We start from the raw sequence: 25770 nt of genomic DNA, 5'->3' as shown, positions 1-25770 counted from the left end.
CTTTTGTGTGTGCAGAGAAAAAACGGGTTAGTGGAAGGTGTGTGAATGTGCGACTCGTGTGGAGGAGCAGGGCTGGGGAAAACCAGTCTTTCCGGGCTTCTTGTGACTCCAAATTAAGGCAAGCTTCCCTCCTCAGGTGACAGGTCACTGCATTCTGCTCTGCTTCCCAGACAAAGAATTATTTGGAATCTGGCATCCCATTTCACAACCGAAATAACAAGTATTGGAAGACAGAAACAGGGGGGAAATGCAGGAAACACAAATCCAGAAAATAATCCACAATGTAACCTTCATTGGTTTATTCAATTGTGAATAAAATAGAAATGTAATTCTTCAATGGCTTGTGACCTGATTTTCCAGTGGTTAGACACCTTTATTGGTTTATTGATATTCAATTGTGAATAAAACAGAAGTGTAATTCTTCAATGTCTTGTGACCTGATTTTCCAGTGGTTAGACACCTTCTTTTATTTAAAAAGAGTAAATAATAATACTTTCAACTTCATCGTTGGGTTTTTACCATTTTATTCCACAAATGAGCTCATGGTCTCTTGGTACACGAAAAGGTCCTCATACATTCGTGATTTATTTTTTTTCACCTATTCAAAATTGTTAATTTATTGGTTGTCTTAAGATACATTCAGATAAAAAGATTTAAGTTATGTTCTTGCAAATTGCAATTAAGTGCACACAGACAAACAGCAAGTAGAGGCAATGACGAAGTGCTAAAATGTCGGTAGAATAAATAGAAATCTAGAAGCCCATGCACTCGCTAATGATCCCCTCTCTTGCTGTCCTCTGACATTCTCAATATTCATAGCAGAATTGCAACTAGCTAATCCGTGAACAGATAACCGGGCTCATCTGCCGCTCATAAAAAACGACAACCGCACAGTTCCACTACTGCAAATATTTATCAGTGCTAATGATTTAGTAACAGTCTGGCACAACGGCAATGCACGGTATGTAGTGAGGTACTGGCAATAAATAAATAAAGTGGGTTTGGTTTTAAATCAAGTCAAGAACAAGCCACGCACACAACTAGGCACACCAACTGCTTCAAAACATAAGCTCAAAAATAAACCTGACCTGGGGCAGGAAGTTCTGTTGAATAAGACCCCCCCCCAAAAAAAAACCCCAATGGAGGTTGCACAAGAATGCTCTGGCCAAGCTGCCATCTTCTTGGCGGAAGAACTTAATGGTGGCTTGTGATCCTCGTTTGTTTTCAGTTCTTTCCAGATGTTGTTTCAAGTTTCTACGTACTGGGTCATTTTGGACGCAATGCTACAGCGCTAAATTATGATTTAGCGTTACATGAATGAACCTTGGACTCAGCCTCAAGGTCAGAAACATCTGCTTCCACTTTCAAACTAACCAGAGCTCCCTGGGAAGTCCAAAGTTAGGGAAACTCATTAGTTTATCATTATGGTTAGTGAACAAGCCAGGATCATAAACCAGTCTGATCCTGATTTGTGTGAACGAACCATTAAAAAAATATGTAATACTAAATAATGAATTAGCCTTACAATTAGAAAAGTCTTTGGGGGAAGAAAAGTCCAAATACTGAAGATTTCCAAAAAGTATTAGGGCGGATGATGTAAAACCATTTGCTAGTAGCTCTATCACATGGATCGGATGGAAACAGATATGTATGAAAGACAATTATACCGTCACTTAAAATAGCAATGGTCTAACCCTGTTTATGAAGTGATCCACTGGGTCATTTTAAATACCTCAAAATCTGGAGGTAAAGAATAGATGGAAATATTTATCCTTCACTTGTACCACTCTTCCTAAGCTATTTTTGAAATTATTCTCTTAAGGACACATCTTTTGGCAATACTGTACTACATTTGTTTAAATTTAGGCTTTTAAACATACCTACAATCAACTCTTTCAGTGACTTTGGCTCCTCATGAAAGAAAGATACAAGATTTCGTTTTGTTTCTGAGAGGTGTGTATTTTCAGTGTCTGCAACAAAACACTATTTAAAGCACTTTTCCTTCCACATTCCAGTGCAGCATTGAAAATAATATTAACACAGGACATGAAACAGCAGCAGTAGAGGTGTGTTTTCTTCCTGGCACCTAGCAGACTTAGCAGTCACTCTCAACACATTATTACTTCAAGTTTATTTTGTAAGAAAAAAGATCCTTTGACTATTCCCCCTCTCATCCATAAAGGCAGAATAAGATGTTCAAGATGCTAATCTACTTGCTTTGATGAACTACAAAAATTTCTTGTGTTTATAGGAGTTACTATGTGTGCTGATATCCCACAGTTTGGAAAGAATGATCTGTAACCCTTGCTAGATGAGGCTAGTTCCAATATCAAGCTAGGCTAACTAAGAATTCTTTATTTTTATTTTTTCTATCCAAGGATTGCTCTTTTTTTTTCAGTGCAAAGAAAAACAAAAACACCCTTTCCAAAAGGTTAGCATGTTAAATTGTCAAAACAGTGTCATGATTCACTTATAATACATCTGGTACATATTTACATCCTGTACAAAGTTTACACTCTTCCCACCCACCCCCCATTAGGCACAAATTTGATTTGTCAAACTCAATGGTAAATGGAAGAAGAAAAATCTGTTGTTGTTTCTTTTTTTAAAAAAAACTGTCTGAAGAAGGAGCGCTTTCGTTGTCTCCTCTACAAGTTCGGCCGCATCTTAAGCCATTCACCGTAAGCTGGTTTGCTTAGGAAGCTTTGCTCCCATCAACAGGCCAGGAGTAAAAGACGATGGCGCTTTCATCTGCATGCTGGAACCCACCATCGTTGGAAAACTTCGGTTTCTCCTAATGCCGCTGTTCAGCTGAAGACCCCCAATGGCACTTGTCACAGAAGGACCGCCCAAGGCCAGGTCTTCTGGTACCAGGCTCCCGGGAGCAAAGGCCTTCATTGGCCTTTGTGCCCTGGGTAAAAGAGGTCCTTGCACGTCCGCCAACGCAGGGGCTTGCGGCTGCCCTGAGCTCACCGCTTTGGCAATCCCAAACTTTTTCACTTTGTCCACGAGGTTGAGGTTCGAGACGGACACGTCCGTTTGGCTCTCACTGCTGCGGATGTTCTTTTTCTCTCGCACCTCCTTCAGAATGGAACTGGCCGGCTTGGAAGCCAAGAAGTTGTCGTACGGGGGGCTGGTGCATTTGAACTCAAAAGACGGCGGGGAGGAAGAAGGCGTCTGCATAGGCGAGTTGGGGGGAGTGGAAGGAATGACGGCCATTCTGGGAGCGTAGGTGCTCAGGAGGGAACTCCTGCCGGCGCGGTCCCAGCTCTGCGGGTTATACACTGCTGCCGATATCCCACGCTCTTTGAGTAGCCACACCAGCCCCAAGGAAGTGCTCATGGTGGTTGTAGACTCCCGGAGGTTGGTGAAGGATTCGACCAAACTCAGGCGCCGAGGGGTGCACGGCGTGGCCACCGGGGTGCCTTTCAAATTGCCAACGCTGCTACAAGCTGGAGTAGGTGCTGCGTTAAGGCTGGCAGGGAGAAGAGAAACAGAAAAACAAGTCAAGGTCTCCATCAAAATACTGACTTTCAAACTGCCACCGCTTGATAAACCCACATATAAAAATGTACTTGGTACCGATTCAATTGCCTCAGATTATTAAAGGTCAGCTAGAGAGACGACGTTTGTCTGAGGTCGCAGGAAAAATGAGTTCTCAACCACCATTCTCAGGAATGATTTGAGTACAGTCGTACCTTGGAAGACGAACGGAACCCGTTCCGGAAGTCCGTTCGACTTCCAAAACGTTCGAAAACCAAAGCGTGCCTTCTGATTGGCTGCAGGAAGTTCCTGCAGCCAATCGGAAGCCGCGGAAGCCCCATCGGACATTCGGCTTCCAAAAATAGTTTGCAAACCGGAAAACTCACGTTTGGGCATCTGCGGCATTCGGGAGCCAAAACATTCGAGAAATAAGCTATTCGAAAACCAAGGGACGACTGTACGGTGGTACCTCCGTTGACAAATGTTTCGGTTTTCGAATGCCGTAAACCCAGAAGTAAATGCTTCGGTTAACAATCTAATAATAGGATTGCAGCTGTTTGTAAGTGTACCAATAGAACTTAAGGGAGATACACAGACAGAACATATTCCATACAGTTATGCTTTATCACTAGCTATGAAAAAGGAACGCTTGTCCTAAACTCCCTTCTACTGAAAATTTTAATGTTTTAAAATTTGTTTTATTTTTCATAAACTACTTAAGACGCTCCAATTACAACCAAGAGGTACATTAGTTTTGTTAAATAATAAAAAAGATGGTGGAAGGAATGTATTCATTATTTTACAGCAGATGTTATTAAATGCAAGGCTCCTGCAAACAGGCCACATACTCGTGAGTCTAAAACAAGATTTCCCAAACTTGGCTCTCTAGCTCTTTTTGGACTACAACTCCCATCAGCCCTAGTTAGCAGGACCAGTGGTCAGGGATGATGGGAATTGTAGTCCAAAATGACCCAAGTTTGGGAAACCCTGGTCTAAACCCTAGTCTACTGTGCAGCTTTCCGGATTGGGAAATACAGAAGATCAGAGTTCTTATAAAACCAAATGCACATTCTAGATTATGCAAATTGGCAATATTATGGTTGAGGAAACGGGGGGGCGGGGACTCCAGACAATGTGATCATGTACAAAAGCTACCTTAGTATTGTGGCTTCTTCTTCTCTATGCTCAATGGGGCAGGAACATTATATCCATTTCTTTCATCAGCTTATTTCCATTTAACACACAGCCGAAAGGAAACCCCACAACTAAGCAAGTATGTATACAGAGACCAATGCTTACATTTTTTTGCTCCTACCCACCTAAAAGAGGTCTGGTTATTTTTAGGGGAGGTTGCAAACTCACAGCTTCTCACACACACCATGCAATCGTTTGATCAACTGCTGATTAGTTGTTTTATTTTATTCTACCTTCTGATCCTACCAGGTAAACTCTGAACAACAGGTCAGAAAATAGCCATCAAACGCCATTCCCATGAAATGATGCAGAGCAGGCAATATGCACACTAAAAATGCATGCGGCTTTACCTAGATGCTTGGTCAATTTTTGCAAGTTACAATAGCTGCTTCTTCCTCTAACAAGGGCAGATTTAATGAGGTTTCTATTATCAAGACGGGACACGGGTGGCGCTGTGGGTAAAACCTCAGTGCCTAGGGCTTGCCGATCGCATGGTCGGCGGTTCAAATCCCCGTGGCAGGGTGAGCTCCCGTCTTTCGGTCCCAGCTCCTGCCCACATAGCAGTTCGAAAGCACCTTTAAGTGCAAGTAAATAAATAGGTACCACTTTATAGCGGGAAGGTAAACGGCGTTTCCGTGTGCTGCGCTGGTGCTGGCTCGCCAGAGCAGCTTTGTCACGCCGGCCACGTGACCCGGAAGTGTCTCCGGACAGCGCTGGCCCCCGGCCTCTTAAGTGAGATGGGCGCACAACTCTAGAGTCGGACACGACTGGCCCGTACGGGCAGGGGTACCTTTACCTTTACCTATTATCAAGACATTCTGATTACAGTGATGGGAAGAGAAACTGTGCAGAAGAGCATGAATTATGACGTTCACAAATCCCACTACATAAATCTCTGCCATGAATACTCGCTACAAAACCGCCACTGAAATCAATAGCTGTATTCCCGCGGACTGAGTTTCAGTTTGGAGCAAATATAAAATTGGGGAGGGGGGCCTTATAAAAACAAAACCAGTACACTTTGTTGATACAAAGTATATTGGTGAGAATTCATTTTGGGAGCTATAAGACCAGTGTGAGCAGATTGTCGTGGGACTGACTCAAACAGCTGCTGTTTCGGCATGGGTTAAAGAGGGTCTTGTAAAAAAAGTAATAATTCTACCCTGTTATAATTCTGCCATTGAAAACTGGTGTGGGAGGCTTGTGAAGGAGCTAGAAGAACATTTATTTGAGGTGTAATCCCATGCACCGGCTGCTATGGGGCCATAACTGAAATTATGGTGTAGTTAAAGCACACTTTATGAACATTCAGGGACATGTCCTTATCACTGCATGTGATACATGTCGACATACCCGAAAAGTCACGTTGATTGGGCTGTGTGTTGAACAATTCATGAAGCCAGTTCAACATATGCACCTATGTGTATTCTTCCCTCCCTAATAATAATAATAATAATAATAATAATAATAATAATAATATTGTCATGAGAAGCTGCCTCGGGAGAACGCAAAGAGAGTACACAGAACTTGAGAGTACACAGAACTTAGTCATCACAGCAGCCTGCTCCCTGCTGCATAGCAAATATGCCCTCTTGTGGAGTGCAGCTGTAATTCCAGTTGTTTGATAACAGCCAACCAACTTGGTTAAGAGCGCTAAGGGACAATTATCCACATGGCTTGTTTGACATGGCAGCTGGGGTGGAATGAACTCATGTCACCACCATATCGTACTCATACAGGGGAAAAGTGGCAGAAAATATTACATTTCCCCCTCAGGTGAACAGGAAACCAGCATTCCTTTGTGCTAGGTCAGGCATAGGCAACCTTCGGCCCTCCAGATGTTTTGGCCTACAACTCGCATGATCCCTAGCTAACAGGACCAGTGGTCCAGGATGATGGGAATTGTAGTCCAAAACATCTGGAGGGCCAAAGGATGCCTGTGCCTGTGCTAGGTGCTCTCAACAAGTGAATGTCACAACAAGTCACTGCAAACTGCTGCAGCCCTGGGGAAATGTTTTGTCACATGTGAAAGCATTGCACATGAAAAATACAAACATGTGTGTGCAACAGTGAGTATGTGCGCACGCACAAATGTTTCTTTTTATAGACATTGCCTATGATCTTGCCCTAGGTTTAGCGACTTATAGGTGGCTGCCTGCTGTTCTTGTGGCTCTTGAATCAGTCCTTTGTGTAGAAGGAACGTTTAACAAAATCTGCTTACAAGCTCTAGCGCTAACGGAGAAGCTGGTCCATTCTCACTCATTCCAGGCTTAAAATACTCCTTGATATTAGTCCTAGGCTAGGGCTGGCAGGTAGACTGGAGCAGTTCTGCAGCAGTTAACCGGAAGGGAAACATGATAGCTTCCACATAATCCCACACTCGGAAGGAGCAGGCAGGTTCTTTTACATAAAGGAGGAAGCAACAGAACCTAAGTGAGTTACTATGGAGCCTGGAGGTAACCATCCCATTCTATTTTCAAATAAGGAACTTGCAAAAACTCTTGGGCATGTGATGCTGTATAAGATTCACAAAAGAGAGCTGACTGTGTTCTAGTATTCCAGGAAATCCTGGTTTACTTTGTTTCATGAATAAAAATTTAATTTAAAAGGGAGTATCACATCAAATCTGGGATAAAAAAGGTCCTTTTCTGTATAGTATCTGTAAATGGCTGCAGCCTTTACCCTTGTCTTTTCTACCCCAAAATGGATTTATGGATTAGTCTTCCTGATCAAACAATATATATGATAACTAGGTGCTGGGAATGGCTTGTAAAATAAACTTGGGAAAGAAGTTCATTTTGATACCTCCATTAGAGTTGCTGGGCATCTGCGCTGAATCTTACTCTCTCTGACCTTTGCCAAGAGTAGCCTGTTCTCAAAATCTTTAAGAATGACTACTTAAGAGTAGGTTACTATACTCATATTGCCTGTGCAAGGGGCATTTATGTCAGATTCACTAGCGCTCAAGTCCTGGAGCAGGAGCTACCAAACATATCAGATTTAGCAAAGGCTTAATTTTAAGGCAGGTGCATAAACATTCCCTCCCAGTAAATATTTATATAGTTTTAACACATTTTTTATTTCCTGTACTTCCGTCAATCACTACACTCCCCGAGATAAATCGCTAACTACTCTCAACTGCAAACTCCTTGGGACCAGGCCCTGGAATGTCTACCTGCATTCTTCTCCACAGCATCAAATAAGCTGAGGTTGCTGCACGAACAACAAAAGGTACCTTTCAGAGGCCATATAACACTGGCCCTGAAAGACCTACATTGGCTCCCAGTACATTTCCAAGCATAATTCAAAGTGTTGGTGCTGACCTTTAAAGCCCTAAATGGCCTCGGTCCAGTGTACCTGAAGGAGCGTCTCCACCCCCATCGTTAAGCCCGGGCACTGAGGTCCAGCACCAAGGGCCTTCTGGCAGTTCCCTCCCTGCAAGAAGCAAAGCTACAGGGAACCAGGCAGAGGGCCTTCTTGGTAGTGGCACCTGCCCTGTGGAACGCCCTCCCATCAGATGTCAAGGAAATAAACTATCTGACTTTTAGGAGACATCTGAAGGCAGCCATGTTTAGGGAAGTTTTTAATGTTTAATATTTTATCACTATTATTATTATTATTATTATTATTATTATTATTATTATTATTATTTTGGGAGTTGCCCAGAGTGGCTAGGGAAACCCAGGCAGATAGGCAGGGTATAAATTATTATTATTATTATTATTATTATTATTATTATTATTATTATTGCAACAAGCGTCCCTATGCTAAAGTTGACCAACAAGGCAATGACAAGGGAGGGTGCCAGATGTTTCCTAAATTGGTAATCGTCCCTATGCTAACAACAGCAGGGCCTTGTTAGAGGGAGGAAGGCAGGGTATTCAAAATGTGTCCTGAAAACAAAGACCAAAAAAAGAGAGTAACTGTGCTTTCAAATCAGTGTTAAAACCAGCACTTCACTATATGGAACTTAGAGTGTTTTGGTTAGAATGCCACCTTGTGTTAGGATGTTAGGTTAGAATGGAAAGAGGGAGGTGGGACTGAGCAGAAGTCTTTGAGTTAGCTGGTGCCATAAAACACTAACATTCCTTCTACAGGACTCTGCCAGCAGGGAGGCTGCTGGCAGCGCTGCTCACCCCCTGCCACGCTGGTCATATTGTGTGCCCTACATCTCCTCTCAGCACAAGGTGACATAAAGCAGTCTCATCGTCTTCCTCACATGACCTGTGAAGAAGCATCAGAGTTTAAGGAGCTCCACTACTCCAACCCCTTCCATTGGTAGCACTTTGGTTCTGAATCCACAGTGAATGTCGAAGTACCGTATTGGCCTGAATATAAGCCTCACTCCCCACCCCCGGGACGTGGGTGGCGCTGTGGGTTAAACCACAGAGCCTAGGGCTTGCTGATTGGAAGGCTGGCGGTTCGAATCCCCATGACGGGGTGAGCTCCCGTTGTTCGGTCCCAGCTCCTGCCAACCTAGCAGTTTGAAAGCACGTCAAAGTGCAAGAAGATAAATAGGTACCGCTCTGGCGGGAAGGTAAACGGCATTTCTGTGCGCTGCTCTGGTTTGCCAGAAGTGGCTTAGTCATGCTGGCCACATGACCTGGAAGCTGTATGCCGGCTCCCTTGGCCAGTAAAGCGAGATGAGCGCCGCAACCCCAGAGTCAGTCACGACTGGACCTAATGGTCAGGGGTCCCTTTACCTTTACCCCCCCCCTCAAATTCCGACCGCGAAAAGTTAAAGTGCTGCTTAAATTTGCAACCTTACAAAAATTGGCTTTTATGATACCGCTGCTGAAACAGACCTACGTTAAAACGGAACGGGTGTGAGTGCCTGCAGAATTTTAAGGGAGCGGCTTATATTCCAGTATTGTCTCCCCCCCTCCTTGAATTTTAAAGGTGCTGCTTATATTTGGGTGCGGCTTATATTCAGGCCAATACAGTAAATAAAAGAGACGACCCCCACGCCACCCTGGCCACCAGAGAGAGCAAAGTATAGATTTCAGGGTATGCTAAGGGAAGTAGCAAGTGCGTTTTGCAATGAAATTAATGTCACAATAAAAATTCACATCTTAAGCAATAGAGATTTCCGCCAGAAGTTCAATAGGGAAGATGGAGAGGGAATTGCAGCTATCTCTGTAGCTTTTTGCAGCACCTCACAGCATGGGATCAATGGCAAATTTTATGCGGGCTGGGGAAAGAAAAGGGTGAGGCAGAGCAGGAATTCCAGAAACTGAAGACAGTCCATGTGAAGGAATTAACATCCTATCCTCTGACTTGTTAGGACAGGTGGGGCAGTGGCAGGTTTCATCATGGTGTGTGTTAATATTTCTTCAATTTCTTCGTTAAGGCATTCAAAAGACCAGCCTTATTTTTGCATGAAGCAAGGCTCAACAACATTTTGTAACGTGGAGCCAGCCGGCCATGCTTTCTTTCAGAAGCCTCTATTCCAGGTCTCCATGGGACTTTGGAATAGAAAAATCTATCAATTTATTAACTCTTTAATTTTACCTTGTGTCGCGGTGCCATTTAAACTGCTACAAAAGAACTGTGTGGACAACTGTCTATTGTTATTACATGAGTTTTTGATAATGATAACTCATTTCAAACCCTTGGACATATCAATTTTTAGGAACTTGAGGGACTTTTAGTGTGCAATTACATTTAACAGACAACTGTAGTACTTAAAAAACAACAACAAAACTTCACACCTGGCTAATTCTTACTGTTAGGAATCCTTCTCCTCAGATTTGTAGATGATGCCAATTTTGCCACAGTAATCTACAATGGTACCTCGGTTCCCAAACGCCTCCATTGTCATATGTTTCGGTTCTCGAACGCCAAAAACCCAGAAGTAAATGCTTCCGTTTTCGAACGCTTTTCGGAACCCAAAAGTGTGATGTGGCTCCCGCTGAGCGCAAGAAACTCTTGCAACCAATCGGAAGCTTTGCCTTGGTTTTTGAACGTTTCGGAAGCCGAACAGGCTTCCGGAATGGATTATGTTCAAGAACTGAGGTACCAGCGTAGTTTCAACTATTTGAAGACTTGACTACTGTTATCTTTCTTTGACTGTAAAGCCACTGGCTTTATTAAAGACTCTGAGGCACAAAGTGACATTAATTTCATCATGTCCTCCTTCCATGGACACTGACATTATTACTCTCCACAGGAGCTGCAATCAGCTTGGGAGACATGCTAGATTACTTGGAAGATTCTGGAAAAGTAAGTGCCATGAGCCTAGGACTTGCCGATCAGAAGGTCGGCGGTTTGAATCCCCGTGACGGGGTGAGCTCCCATTGCTCAGTCCCTGCTCCTGCCAACCTTGCAGTTCGAAAGCACACCAGAGTGCAAGTAGATAAATAGGTACCGCTCCGGTGGGAAGGTAAACGGCGTTTCCGTGCGCTGCTCTGGTTCGCCAGAAGCGGCTTAGTCATGCTGGCCACATGACCCGGAAGCTGTACGCTGGCTCCCTTGGCCATTAAAGCGATATGAGCGCCGCAACCTCAGAGTTGGCCACAACTGGACCTAATGGTCAGGGGTCCCTTTACCTTTACCATTTATATTTAAGGCAAGCTGGTGATGTGATCTGATGGGAAGTTTAGAAGGTGCCGGACCTTGAAATATATGCATCTCTCCAAATCCTCTTGCCTTCTAGGCTAAGGCACTCCCCTGCCCCAGGGAGCACGACAGCTCTCTGGAAGGCCTTACCTTGGAGTGACTCGTGTGAGCTCATCGGAAGGGTGCAGAATGCGGCAGGTGGTGAAGGTGAAGGTGGAGTTGGTTTGTGACATGCACTTCCCAGGATGATGTACTACATTAAAAAGAATAGAACATTCTTTGCATTTATATATAAAAGGGGGGAGAAAAGAAAAGCTCTGTGCACTCAAACAGATGGACAAGTGATGCGATACTTCTCGTGGGATCGATGCAGGGAAGGTGAAATACACCAGGCGTCGGATTTTATTCACTTTCTTTAACACAAAACTCTCCAGGAGGAGAGTTCATCATCAGAGCTAACACCTTTTCGGTTCTTGTATTCTTTAGGGCTCAAAAACAGCCTCTGATGCCTTAAGGATTAGGAAGCCCAGTTCTCCTAGCAAGTTTAAGTAATATAATGTGCTCACAGACCAGCTGAGTGGCATGGTGGCTCCTCCCTCGTGGTGGCTTATCATTAACCCAGCCTGGTGGACAGGGTATAAATATTATTATTATTATTATTATTATTATTATTATTATTATTATTACTATTACTATTCCACTCTGGGAGGGAAACAGAACAGCAAGATCATTTGAGAGGGGCTAGTGATGTGGTTACTTAATATGCCGCCATTTCCCCAGTAATCACATTGCCAACTTTCCCCCACTGATTTAGTTGTTCTAACATTGCCAAAGTTGCTGGCAGAGGAGCCACGGCAGGAGTGGTAACCATGCCGCGACCGTAGCTTTAAGAATTGGTCTCAATATCCATTTCCACATTTGCCTTTTCTGAAGAGGCACCGCCGGTAGGAGATTTAAACAAGTCCAGCCGATAGACAAGACCTTTGTGGCGTGTGAAAGAAATCAGCAAAGCCCGGAGTGATTACGCATTTCAACTTCCCCCATATTGATCCGGGCAAAAGTATCCCGTCATCTTTCGTTTCAGTAATGGATCCCAGTAGAGAGGCAGCAGTAAATATTATGTACATTAAAATATGTACATAACAGAACACATGTGTGTTTCTTTTTGTGCCCGGAGACCAGTGTAACCATTTTGGAACCACTACTGTCCATCTGCGACATTTCCTTTCCCCCTCCTCCCCCATCAAAGACAGAACCATCTGCAGCTGCACAAGATAGCAATTATGTCATATTCATTCATAAAAATATTGCCATATGTTAAGCAGAAAGGGAAATATATTTGCCGTAATTTTACAGTGCTGCAGCAAGACACAGTTGCCGGCACCCTAGATCATAGCAATATTTTTAGTTTATTTAAGGCGTCCTTAATTTGTGTTTAGAAATTGCTGTGGAGTGCATCTGTAGAACGCAAACTGGAACTAGCCATGAAGTATGTCACACTGCTTAAGATTCTCTTAACCCCTGTCCACATTTTAACACAATGCGTATTCTTACATACTGTAATGGTTCTAGGGGTTGCTCGTGCGTAAGCCGGTGCCAACACCTGGCTGGGTTGCCAAAGTGAACCTTTTCTGTCCGGACAGCCACTCTCTTGTGGCTGTCTCAATCGCTGGCAGAATCCGTCAGTGGGAATTTCTTAAACTTCTTCCAGCAAAAAAGCTCTTTGACGCCTAGTCTCCTCCTACTCTCTCTGCGCGGAAGCCTTCTGCGCAAGGAGGGCGTAGGCAGCGGAGGACCCTTCCTCTCCCCGCTGGTCCCCGGCAAGGAGTCATGGGACCGCCTCGCCGCTTCCCCCATCTGCCCCCCTTCTCCACTGGTGCTACGCTGAATTCCTTCCCCAGAAATGGGCTGCCTCTCCCACTCCCGGGACACTCTCTGGAATCCCTCTGGAGCTTGCTCTCTCCCTCCGGCACTGATGGCAGTTCCCTGACACATACATTGTAAAAACATGCCTTTGTATTTTGTCATGCCTAGAAAGATGTGTGAGAGAGCGAGGCAAGCACTGTGTAGTTCTCTACTATCCAATCTAAACAGATATTCTGCTGGATCCAGAGTTCCAGGAGTAAAGTTCCATGCACGAAATGGGATATCCTGAGCTCAACAGATCCTTCAAAAAATCTTATTCAGAAGATGGGTAGACCTTCAGTATGGGAAATGGTGTAGGGGGCTACAGAGGGAGCTGGAAAAAAAATCCCCCACCCCAATTTGTGGAAGCCTCTGGCGGGTCCAATTTTCTCTGTGAATGGAAGGAGTGCTTTTTGGGATTGATGCTCTACAACAGCCTTGCGCATAACGAATGCAATGTAGCCTTTTTTCAACTTGGGTCTCAAGGTGTGGCGGGACAAAACTCTCACCATCCCCACCAATGGTCAGTGAAGATGGGAGCTGCAGTTCCAACAAAATCCAAAGAACCACAGGTTGAAGAATGCTGATGTAAAGAAAGCTGCAAGTCTTAAGGGCCCGCCATGTGGAGTAGCAGTTTATATCATCTTCCAGGGGTCTATTTCCTACATTGCATGCCTCAGAATATAGGCTGGGGTGCCAAGTGTCAAATCCCCTGGACAAATACACCCTGGCCTCAGTAATTCATGCTCCTTGTAGATTAGACTACAGCAGTGCATTTTTTTGTGGGGCTGCCTTTGAAGATGGTTAGGAAACTGCAATTAAATCCAAAATACAGGGCCAAGGCTGTTAGCTGGAGTGAGCATTACAGTTATGTCACCCCCTGTGACATATTACTTTGAATCCAGGCTCAATCCAAAGAGCTCTTTTTCGCCTTTAAACAAAGCTGTGCATGACTCGGGATCAGGACGCTCGAGGAACTGCTTGTCTCCAAATGTGCCTGCCTTTAAACCAAAATCCTCAACAGAGGGTCTTTTTTGGGCTTTCCCTGTCATCTGAGAGGTGGCAAAGTGGCTACTGGGCAGGACCTTCTTGGTGGTGGCATCTTAACTATGGAATGAATGCTCTCTCTCCCCAGAGAGGGTCATCCAACTCATCCAACACCTACTTTGATGTAATTTCAAAATCAGGCAAAAACAAACAAACAAAAATCTCTATTTCCCCAGGACTTTAAATGTGTAATTTTAATTACTGGGAATGTGCTTAAGGGTGAGCATCTAAAGTCCTGGAGGGGGAAAAAATTAATACACACCATGCTGTACAGGGCTATGTGCATGCCTGTGTGTGTCTTTATAGTATGCAGGACAAATGCAAGAAAAAAATGGGAACAGAATTTGAGACTAGGGAAGCAAATATGTATTCAACACAGCCACGTGAACAGAAGATGGCAAACGAGGAAGGAGGATTAAGGCAATTTAGAATTTATATGTATGAGAGGAATGGGGAAAAGGAGAGTATTTGTTGGTATCTTGAAAGCATGGGCTGTGGCAGAGAAGCCGTAAGGGTGCCGCCACATTTTAACCAATACCACTTCCACACCCCTTGTGTCCTAGGCTGCTGGAGCTGTGCTAATTCTCCCCCTTCTGCCACGTGACATACTTTATGGCTAAGTCCCTTTGTTGCAAAGCGATTCAGAAATTCAAAGGACGTGCATCCAAAATGTTCCTTGAAGTACAACCCATTTTGTTACGACAGCAAAGATCTCATGATTGCATAGGTTCTGGTTCAGTAAACAAGCCTTAGTAAGTTAGTGGTGTTAAAACATGCACAAAAAAACATGCCAGTGAGATTTCCTGTGACTGTTGATCTTCCTCCTCCTCTCAACATTTAACACGTCCCCAAACACACAGTTTAGGGTGAAAGGACATATACAACGGTTTGACACATGGTTTTGAACAGAGACATCACATCCACATGCCACTCCAAACTTCTAGAGAGGCTGAGAAAACGCACAAGGTCCTTTTCTCTTGTCACTACCATTTAGTGTATGACTTGAGGCATGCACACACAACACAACTAAGAAGACTCATGTGTAGCTATGCAGGCCTTGGGAGAAGGAGAGGGGAAACTTTGGCCTTCCAGATGTTTGGATACAACTCCCACCAGCCTTTACTGTTAGCCAGTGGCTGGGGTTGATGGGAAATGTAGTTCAGAAACACCTGAAGGGCCAGAGGTTCCCCATCCCTGCCTGAGAGAGGAATTGCCTGGACGAAAGTGAGACAGCCTGACAAGTGAAGGGGTCTACGCGGGTGAAAAGCGACTCAAGATTTGCCCCATCACACACAGTGTTATGAATTCTATTAATGGTTAACACATAGATCTCAGGACAATGTTTTTTTTAAAGAAATCTCTACATCACCTCTAGAACTGATGCTGATGCTTCAGGGATTAGGGTAAGCAAGGTAAATTAGTTAATATATAAGGGAGGGAGGGAGGGAGGAGGGACTGGGCCTAGCAATCATGATTCTCTGTGTATCATGGAGAATAAGCAGAAGGTTAAAATATGCTGGAGAAAATCTCAAATAACCAAAATGGAGAGGAAAAGTTATTTGGAGAAAAGTATTTGAACACTTGAGATGTAAATTAAAGTAAAACAGGAAGCGTAGCACTAGATGACAAATTAAAATAGACCAAAGCAATGCAAGTTTTAGATTAGGTGATTGTTCCAACTGTGAAATGCAGAGACTGTTGTCCCCGCAAGATCCACTTTATAAAAGACACCAATTTTGTTTTCCCGTAGAATTATATTAGAAGAAATCCAACTGCCCTGATAAAAATTAAATTAAAACTCATTGTTATGAATGAATAAGAAAGATAGGAAAAGGCTGCTAAAAGTAGCAATTGAGCCCAGTAAGAGGAGTGTAACATTGAGAACCAAAGGGAAATCAATTTCTAGAGCTCAAGGATGGATCCTGCAAATATACCACTAGGTTGACAAACAGCATCCTCCAGCAGTCAACAGCGGAGCTTTTCACATGTCCGTAGCATTCTCTGTCCTTTGAACACAATAGGAAATAGTGAGCTTCCTGTAAATTAACAGTCTTTCAAAAAGAAAAAAAGACAACCCAAAGGTTTCATCCTATGCAGTCCACAAAAAACACATCTTATTACAAGGTCAGAAACACAGCTGCTATAAAACAGGCAAGAGCCCAAGGAGAATCAGGTCTTGCCATTGTGATTTGAAAGACAAAGCACAATAAAGAGCTAAGCATTTGTCAAAAGAACAATCACAATGCTGTTGCATAGAAGAGAACGAAACACCAGCTTTTGTAGTATTAAGATTCTGGACAGGCCTACACAGATACGCTAGCCAGGGAGAAGCACCTCCCGCTCTTTGTGAGTTTCTGCCCTGGCTAGGATACTCAGAAGAACATACACCCCAAGTTCTCCAGGAACCGCAAGATCTCAAAAGGTCATCTTAAGTGCCGCTCCAAAATCTGAAGCAGGTACAAACTTCCGTCTACTCTAAAAGTTCACAATGTCATGAGACACCCCCTCTCAAGTCATCGGGCACAGGCAGAGGATTTGGGGGAAGATCTGATGTGCTGAGATTTGCAGCAAGAAGAATCAGTGCAAAACGACACCTGCTTCACCTGCTCAGTGCAATTGAATTAGCATACACAAGGGTTGATGAAAAGGACTGGGGACTTTCAGATTCTACGATGTGTGCGCGGAAACTAAAAAGCAGCAGTCACACATATTCTTCAACCGACACAAACACTTTCTGATATACATTTCATATTTGGGCAAATAATGTTCATTCTGTGGAAGCAGCACTCGATTCTGAAAAGCGCTGTGCACTGAACTACACACTCACTCACCCACCCAATAATTTTATGGCTTAAGGCCACAACATGATTATTATTTCAGCTAATTATATAAGCTCCAGAACTGAAGGGTTTCCCTGAGTATCAAGATACATCAATATTCCCCTATTTAAAATGTATTTTGGTTTGTGAAATATAATAATAATAATAATAATAATAATAATAATAATAATAATAATAATAATTTATTATTTATACCCCCGCCCATCAGGCTGGGCTTCCCCAGCCACTCTGGGCGGCTTCCAACAAAATATTAAAATACAGTAATCCATCAAATATTAAAAGCTTCCCTAAACAGGGCTGCCTTCAGATGTCTTCTAAAAGTCTGGTAGTTGTTGTTCTCTTTGACATCTGGTGGGAGGGCACTGAGTACTGTTTTATTCCAGAACAGTTAAAACTATCAATCTTCTCAGACAGGACCAAAAGTTCATGTTGTAAGCATAGAGGCATGGCAGCACAGACGTGAAAATTCAGTTGCCCAACACCAGTTTTCTCCTGCAAAGTGCCTTAAGGGGGCACCTTCTCCTGTTTTAGGACAGGAAAGTGGTGAGAAACCCAGTCATGGAACTACAGAATTATTTCCCCTTCCAAACCCAGACTCCTTAAATATTGGCCCCGTCAAATACCAGCTGAGGGTGCTGCCAGGACAGCCATGCTAGGAAAAGTTTTTTTTAAAAAAACCTTCCAACCCAGACTGAGGCCCCCACCAGCGTGCAAAAGCATTATACGTACAGTGGTACCTCGGGTTAAGTACTTAATTTGTTCCGGAGGTCCGTTCTTAACCTGAAACTGTTCTTAACCTGAAGCACCACTTTAGCTAATGGGGCCTCCTGCTGGAGCACAATTTCTGTTCTCATCCTGAAGCAAAGTTCTTAACCTGAAGCACTATTTCTGGGTTAGCGGAGTCTGTAACCTGAAGCGTATCTAACCTGAAGCGTATGTAACCCAAAGTACCACTGTAGTTAGAATCAGAATTGCCGAGTTGGAAGGGATGACGAGGATCATCTAGTCCAACCGCCTGCAATGTAGGAATCTTTCATCCAATGTGGGGCTCAAACACACAACCCTGAGATGTAAGAGTCTCATGCTCTACTGAGCTATCCCTCAGTTGAGTCCTAAGGAATAACTGACCTGGAGGGACCTAATCCTACATACCGTATTTCCTGCTCTATAGGACGCACTGGACCATAGGAGGGGGAGAACGGGGGGGGGGGGAATTCTCCCCCTCTCTGCTCAGTACCCCTTCAGCAAAGCGGCAGGAGAAACGGAGCCCCTTCCATTTCTCCTCCCGCTTCGCTGAAGGGGCGCTGCGCAGAGAGGGAAAACTGTGCAGCGCCTCTCCAGCGAAGCGAAGTCTGGAGAGCAAGAGGGATCGGTGTGCACCGACTTCTCTCGCTCTCCAGGCTTCAGGCGGCTATCCGAAAGCCTTTGGAGCGCAGCGGGAACTCCTGCTGCACTCCGAAGGCTTGCGGATAGCTGCCTGAAGCCCCCGGAGCGCAGCAGGAGTTCCCGCTGTGCTCCGAGGGCTTCAGGCGGCTTCAGCAAAAGCAACACGAAGCCAAGGAGCGCGGGGGGGGGGGGCTCTCCCTCTGCGCTTCGGAGGCTTCGTGTTGCTATCGCTGAAGCCAAGGAGCCTGCATTCGCTCCATAAGACGCACACACACTTCCCCTTAATTTTTGAAGGGGAAAAAGTGCGTCTTTTAGAGAGAAAAATACGGTAAATAATGAGACTATGCTTGTGTTCAATCACTAGGTCCTGTTTGCTTCCTCTTGAAACAGCACTTCAAGAGCAACCTGGAGAAATAATATAGGCACTGAAACCCAACTCCTGCTTAACAACAACAAAAAATGATGTTTTTTTTAACACTGTAGCTTCCATGTGGACACATGTATATGCAGACACGCAACACCAACATCTCTTCTCTCGGGACCTTAATTGAATCACATTTAGCAGCCTTCTCTTATCAAAAAAAGAAAACCAAAAATGAACCATGCACTTTTTTTTTAAAGTACAGCAAAATCAATGATTTGTTAGAAGCAATCGTTTTGGAAACGGTCTCGTGTTAATTCCTGAGCACACGATTGTGCAGAAGCTACACATGAAGCAACACTACGGATGCTGCTCTGGAGAGACGTGAGAATGGCCCAATAATCGACATCCTGCAAACACGGCAGTTGTGCTGGACTTAATGAGGTTCCCTCACCAGACCCCTCATCATCGTCAGTCGCCGGTTCCTGCATCTCCTCTGGGGAAGCCTGAGAGCGACTTGGGGGATTCTCGCTGTCTGAAACAGTCCCTTGCGCTTGTGACCTCTCACCTGAGGTCTCGGTGTGATGCATCGACGGCGAGGTAGTAAGGCCCTTGTATGTAATGTCACCTGACTCGTCTTCTTCAAAATCGTTAAGGCAGTATACTTCGTCCTGGTCGAGGTCAAGAGTCCGGAAGCCCTTAGTGACAACCCCAGGCCGTGGGTCAAGGATGCCCCCAAGGTGAGGCTGCGCAAGCTGTTGCCAGTGGTGCAAAGTGGCAGAACCTTATGGGGAAACAAAACAACAGCAGAAAGTCAGGGCATTTGGGGATTTCCTGTTGTGAACTAGGCTGCTTAAGGACATCGCCACATTCAATCTTCACTTGCTTCAAACTCCCCAAACTCAAACTTGTTCTGTAAGGTAACTAACAACAGGAAAGTGCATATTAAGGTATTGCTTATGTACTAACTAAAAGAAAATAAAAAAATACTAGTGGGTGAAGAAATGGTTTTTGCAAAAACCCTTGCCAAAGGGAGAGACTGCTGTCGTTCAGGTATTTTAACAAGATTAACGCCAACTGTGTGTGTCTGCACCTATTTATGAAGGCCTATAACCTAAAAGGAAAAAAAACTCCAGGTGCAAGGAATAAGGTGCATTCCTGATCTGTCAAAAGTTTAAGGGAGCAAACCTTGTGCAGGGGCATGTTTCTAGCAGTAATCCTCACATTCAAGCAACACTATAGGACAGGAGTCACTATGAGATTACAGTGGACGCTCGGGTTGCGAACGTGATCTGGGCAGGAGACATGTTCACAACCCACAACATCCGCAACCCGCAGCGCCGCATCTGCGCACACGCGGGTTGCAATTCGGCGCTTCTGCACATACGCAAAGCGCAATTTAGTGTTTCTGAACATGTGTAAGCGCCAAAACCCAGAAGTAACCTGTTCCGGTGCTTCCGGGTTTCGGTGCGTCCATAACTGGAAAATGAGCAACCTGAAGCATCTGTAACCCGAGGTATGACTGTATTTTACAGTGTCTTGTGCTAGAAATGTGCCCCTGAGGAATTAATTTTTCCTGAAATGCATTGGGCCTGAAATAAATAAACACCTAGAATTTGTTCTTTTTTTGCTTTCTGGTTTGTTTGTTTCTTTTTTGCCACTTGTTTTTGTGGTTGGCTTTTTGCCTTTAACCTAAAAGCATCAATAAATAAATAGTAATATAACCTAGCAAAATAAAAATGGAACCAGTATGAACCTTTGTGGGGAAATGGCATACTAAAACCCATACTGGGAAATAGTCAGAAAGTATGAACATTAAGTATTTCTGGACTAGTTTGTGAAGGCTGAAGGGTTGTGAAAGAAGCCGAGCAGTGTGCTATGAGAGGGTTCTAGAATTTAGCACTAGATGCTAAAAGGAGAACTGCTACACAGAATGGTGCAAACTACATCAACTCTACAAATATCTTTTAAAAATCCACACCATAATATCATTTTCTACTTGCAAGACTACCAAACAAACTTTTTTTTGCACAGAAAATATGTTCCACTATACCTGTAGATTTGTCCTTGGATTGGAAATATTTTGAGTGAGGGGGGGAAATGTGCAATATAAAGAATATCAGTACGAGTACTTTATTTTCTACTAAGATTATAATTTCTAGTGTGGGGCCAAAATTCTGGTTAAGGAAAATGGGAAGGTGACTGCTGTGTAGCCTCACATTAGGAAAAAGCTGAAACCCCTGTATTATATGAAACCCTGCAGATTCTACTAAAATTGGCCTCAGAAAAGATAATAAATTTGTTGATATTACTAGAAAAAATGAAAGGGCGGCCACATGAGCCAAATGCAGCTGTTTTGAGTCAGGATAACACTGAATACTTTAGACCAGGGGTGTAGTCTCCAGATGCTGTTGGACTACAACTCCCATCATTGCTAACCACTGGTCATGCTGGCTGGGACTGATGGGAGATGAAGTCCATTAACACTGGAGAGCCAGAGATTCCAAAGCCCTTCTTTAGATACATTCACAGTGCAATCTTACGCATGTTTGCTTAGAAGCAAGGCCAGCCAAGGTCAATGTGGCTTACTCCCAAGTAATCATGGTTGGGTTGCAGTCTCAGTTATTTCGATTTTTAAGAAGGAAGGGGAAAGATTGCTACTTTTTTGCAATAAGGATGCCTATATAGGTCTAAACAAACTAACTAACTAACTAACTAACTAACTAACTAACTCGGGTGAGTCTGTGTGCCCAAGGGGAAATTTGGGTTTTGCATTTCAAATGTCTTTTGAAAGTTTCAAAAGCAGCGTGGGACATAGCATGCATATCTGCCATTCAAAAGACGGGGAACCTTAAGAATTTTACTGGGCTTCCTCAAGCCATTGGCCATGTAATATAAGACATTTAAGGTAAAGGTAAAGGTACCCCTGCCGTACGGGCCAGTCTTGACAGACTCTAGGGTTGTGCGCCCATCTCACTCAAGAGGCCGGGGGCCAGCGCTGTCCGGAGACACTTCCGGGTCACGTCGCCAGCGTGACATCGCTGCTCTGGCGAGCCAGAGCCGTACACGGAAACGCCGTTTACCTTCCCGCTAGTAAGCGGTCCCTATTTATCTACTTGCACCCGGGAGTGCTTTCGAACTGCTAGGTTGGCAGGCACAACGGGAGCGCACCCCGCCGCAGGGATTCGAACCGCCGACCTTTCGATCGGCAAGCCCTAGGTGCTGAGGCTTTTACCCACAGCGCCACCCGCGTCCTATGAGACATTTACCCGCTCTTTAATACACAGATTTTGCTGCAGAAGGCAAAGAGATAAAAATTACCTTAGTATTAAAAAAACAAAACCCCAATGAGACAAGCCATACAATTCCAGTGTGCACCTGCAACTTTGAAAACCGCCTAATCTCTATTGGCAATCAGTTTGAGCCCTTAATCTATATACTTCTATATAATCTATATAATCTATATACTTCTTATATAAGACAGTTCTTTGCTATTATTATTTCTCCCTAAAAAGGAACAAAACTCTTTCCTTTGAAATGAAAAACTGGAAACACAGAATGAAGGTTGCAATCCTATACACACTCACCTGGGAGCACGTCCCAATGAACTTAATGGGCTTGCTCTGCAGTAGATGTGCATAGGATTGCAATGCTAGGTTTTTATTAATCAACATCAGTTTGAGGGTTTGGCAATCATAGCAGGCAATCACAGCAGATCAATCCAATGGATAGGGACAGCAAAGTGCAGGATTGCATGTGAGGCTGCAGGTGCCATGAATGAAGTCCCCTGATACTTATGCTCATCGCCTGGACAATTTGCTGCTACTGCGATACATTATAAGGAAGTCAAATAAGGTCCTTTGGCAGGGAGTCACATGCAGGAGGAAGGGAAGGCAGAACAGAATTCCTAACCATTCTTGTGCTTCATTATTAAGATCTTCAAAGCAGGGCCCATCTTTCCAAGCACAACAGATCACAGAAGATTCAGAAAGGGAAATGCTGTTTAGAACAGACTATGGTAGACAAAAGGGACGCGGGTGGCGCTGTGGGTTAAACCACAGAGCCTAGGGCTTGCCGATCAGAAGGTCGGCGGTTCTAATCCCTGCAACGGGGTGAGCTCCCGTTGCTCGGTCCCAGCTCCTGCCAACCTAGCAGTTCGAAAGCACGTCAAAGTACAAGTAGATAAATAGGTACCGCTCCAGCGGGAAGGTAAACAGTATTTCCGTGTGCTGCTCTGGTTCGCCAGAAGTGGCTTAGTCATGCTGGCTACATGACCCAGAAGCTGTACGCCGGCTCCCTCGGCGAAGAAAGCGGGATGAGCGCCGCAACCCCAGAGTCCTCCGCGACTGGACCTAATGGTCGGGGGTCCCTTTACCTTTTTATGGTAGACAAAATCCATCTGGATTCCTCGTGTGTTTATTTGGCTAGGTATCTACTCGGGCTGGGGGGAAGATTAACAAAAATTAACAAATCAACTAAGAGGGCATTGGAAAACCGCAATGGATATTTTATTATGTCTTTCATTCAAAGTCGCATGGGTAGCAACCTGACAGCAGAACTTTGGCTTTCAGGTGACCATCTCAATTTAGCAAAACGACCCAAGCACATGATGACCCAAGCTTACATAATCCCATGTTCAAACATATACGTGAATGACGGGTACTTTCTATAATATGTTTCTGATGCTTTAATGGCAACTCTAGTTTCTTCAGCATTGCTCGTCAAGGACCAGGAGAGTCATCGCAAAGATCACTAATGGCTACGGAACTTAAGCTGTTATATTTGACACCAGAGTTATGGCATCAGCTGGCAAACACTGCTAAAGTAAGGGCAGCATTATTCCCTTACTTTTGCAAGCCTTGTTGTACAAACTTTTTAGATGGTATTATATGGGTTTCAGAGAGTTGGAGGGGCCCATAAACAGTTTCCCAAGCATGTCATTCTCATTCAAGTGTCAGTCCAGTTTTTTGTTTTGAGACAGTGAGACAATGGTGGAGGGAAAAAAATCAGAGTTGCATGCAGAACATTCACTTGAACAGGAATTGCACAGAGAGAAACTTGGCGTTTTCCCACGTATGGGGCTGTGGCAACTGAGAGCCTAATATTTATTCCATGTCTATAAATATACAACCCAGTTTCATAATTTATAAATAAATATTTGGATAAGTATATAATGATCACTGGACTGATAGGTACCTTTCTATTGACTTCATTATATAGTGCCTGCAGTTAACTAATATTATAAAAAAAACAATTATGCATGGCTTTTGGAGATGATGGTGGGATTGAGGAAGCATGTTTAAAAGACAATATTAAAAATGTTAAAATAATGAAAACTTCTCTCATAGAATCATGATTGGAAGAGAGCCTTAGGATCATCAAGTCCAATCCTCTATAATGCAGGAATATGCAGTGGTCCCTGACAGGGATTTTTACCTATAATGGAAATGGAACTAAATAATCCACTACCACTAATAAAAAATTAAAAAAACAAAAACACCCCTCACTGAATTTGCTTTTGTTTGCTGCTGTAAGTATTTCCTTAAGAAACTGACAAGAGTGAAAAGTAATAAAAGGAAACTGTGCAAAGTGCAATGAATTGCAGTTGGGTGAGAAAAGGTACGTGTTTGTTCCAAATTACTTTCCCTTCTTCTCTTGCAAATTTCAATATCATTTCCTCCCAAAATGAATGTTCTTTTAAAAATTATAAGGGCTTGATTCACTTCTCAACAATGAATGCATGGTAAATATTTTTTAAATGTGAAAGATGGCCAGTAATATGAATGATCTATACAAGAAGAAGAAGAAGAAGAAGAAGAAGAAAAGGTTCAATACACAAAGGGGGGTGGAAATAAAGTGAAAAATCAAGAGAGACAGAGAAAATGGAGACTGAAAGTTTATTGAAGAAGAAAGCAGAGAGATAAGTGGATGACAGAAACCTATTACAATGATAAGAACCAGTAAAAATGACGGTTGGTTGTCTGGAGAGATTTAAGAATTTTATGTGGGCATCTTAAGAAAGCTACAGAGGGTATTTCTTTCTTGACTTATTTGAGCTGGAAGCACATGCTACTTTTATGCACACACACAAAAATAATTTACTCACATAAAAATGAAACATAGTAACATGTTCTATGTTGTCAGGCTGGTCAAAATAAGATTGATATTGCTATCGACCTGAAATAGCTTGTGCATTAAAAAACGAAAACAAGTAATGACCAGCTTTACTTAAGTTAGAAACCCCATGACTGTAATTCAAATATACAACTAAGCATTTCTGTGTGACCTTCATTTAAGTGGGACTTAAATTTATACCAGACTGCAATATAAACGTCTCTCAATGCCTTGAATTGAAAGGATACTGACATCCTAGTCCTGAGTTTAGCCTGACAAATGCTGTGAGATTCGTTTGTAACAGCCACTCTGAAGGCAGCAAAGCAACTCAGATACAGTGGTACCTTGGTTCTCAAACACTGAAAACCCGGAAGTAAGTGTTCCGGTTTTTGAATGTTTTTTCAGAAGCTAAACATCCAATGTGGTTGTCAGCTATTGTTTCCAGGGCGCCTGCACCAATCAGAGTTTTTGAACATTTCAGAAGTCAAATGGACTTCCGGAGCGGATTAAGTCTGGCGCTTTTGTTTTTGCTATTTATTTTGCATTTTTGTTTTTGAGGCTTTTTCGGTTCATTTGCTTTTGTGACTGTGTGGAACCCAGTTCAACTACTTACTGATTGATTGATTGATTGATTGATTGTGTGACTGCAGAAATGGATAAAAGCCCCCCATTCAAACAAGGACTATCATCAGTGCAAGTAAGGGGGGGAAATCATTTTAATTTTTATCATCTACAATACTGTCTTGCTTATTTTATAGTAAGGGTAAAGGTACCCCTGCCCGTACGGGCCAGTCTTGCCAGACTCTAGGGTTGTGCGCTCATCTCACTCTATAGGCCGGGAGCCAGCGCTGTCCGCAGACACTTCCGGGTCACGTGGCCAGC

The 25770-nt window shown here is 43.6% G+C and overlaps 1 protein-coding gene across 15 annotated transcripts in view; it reads right to left on the bottom strand.

The window, feature by feature from the left end:
- Positions 1-507: 507 nt before the first annotated feature.
- Positions 508-25770, bottom strand: part of TRAK1 (trafficking kinesin protein 1) — a 140992-nt gene continuing 115729 nt past the window's right edge. For 6 of the 15 annotated variants that reach the window (XM_053359598.1, XM_053359600.1, XM_053359597.1 and 3 more), the window contains 3 exons: positions 19229-19558; positions 11386-11488; positions 508-3475 (listed from right to left, as the gene is read on the bottom strand). In XM_053359598.1, coding sequence (XP_053215573.1) covers positions 2677-3475; positions 11386-11488; positions 19229-19558 — 1232 coding nt within the window. In that variant the 3' untranslated portion in view covers positions 508-2676. Of the gene's footprint in view, positions 3476-8813; positions 8902-11385; positions 11489-16121; positions 16194-19228; positions 19559-25770 lie in introns of those variants that run through there. The other 9 variants (XM_053359609.1, XM_053359610.1, XM_053359601.1 and 6 more) reach the window with 6 other exon arrangements.

This window comes from Podarcis raffonei, chromosome 12 (assembly GCF_027172205.1).
Source record: "Podarcis raffonei isolate rPodRaf1 chromosome 12, rPodRaf1.pri, whole genome shotgun sequence".
NCBI classification, from domain to species: domain Eukaryota; kingdom Metazoa; phylum Chordata; class Lepidosauria; order Squamata; family Lacertidae; genus Podarcis; species Podarcis raffonei.
The sequence above is the reverse complement of the archived record's forward strand: the minus strand, read 5'-3'. Positions and strand labels throughout refer to the sequence as shown.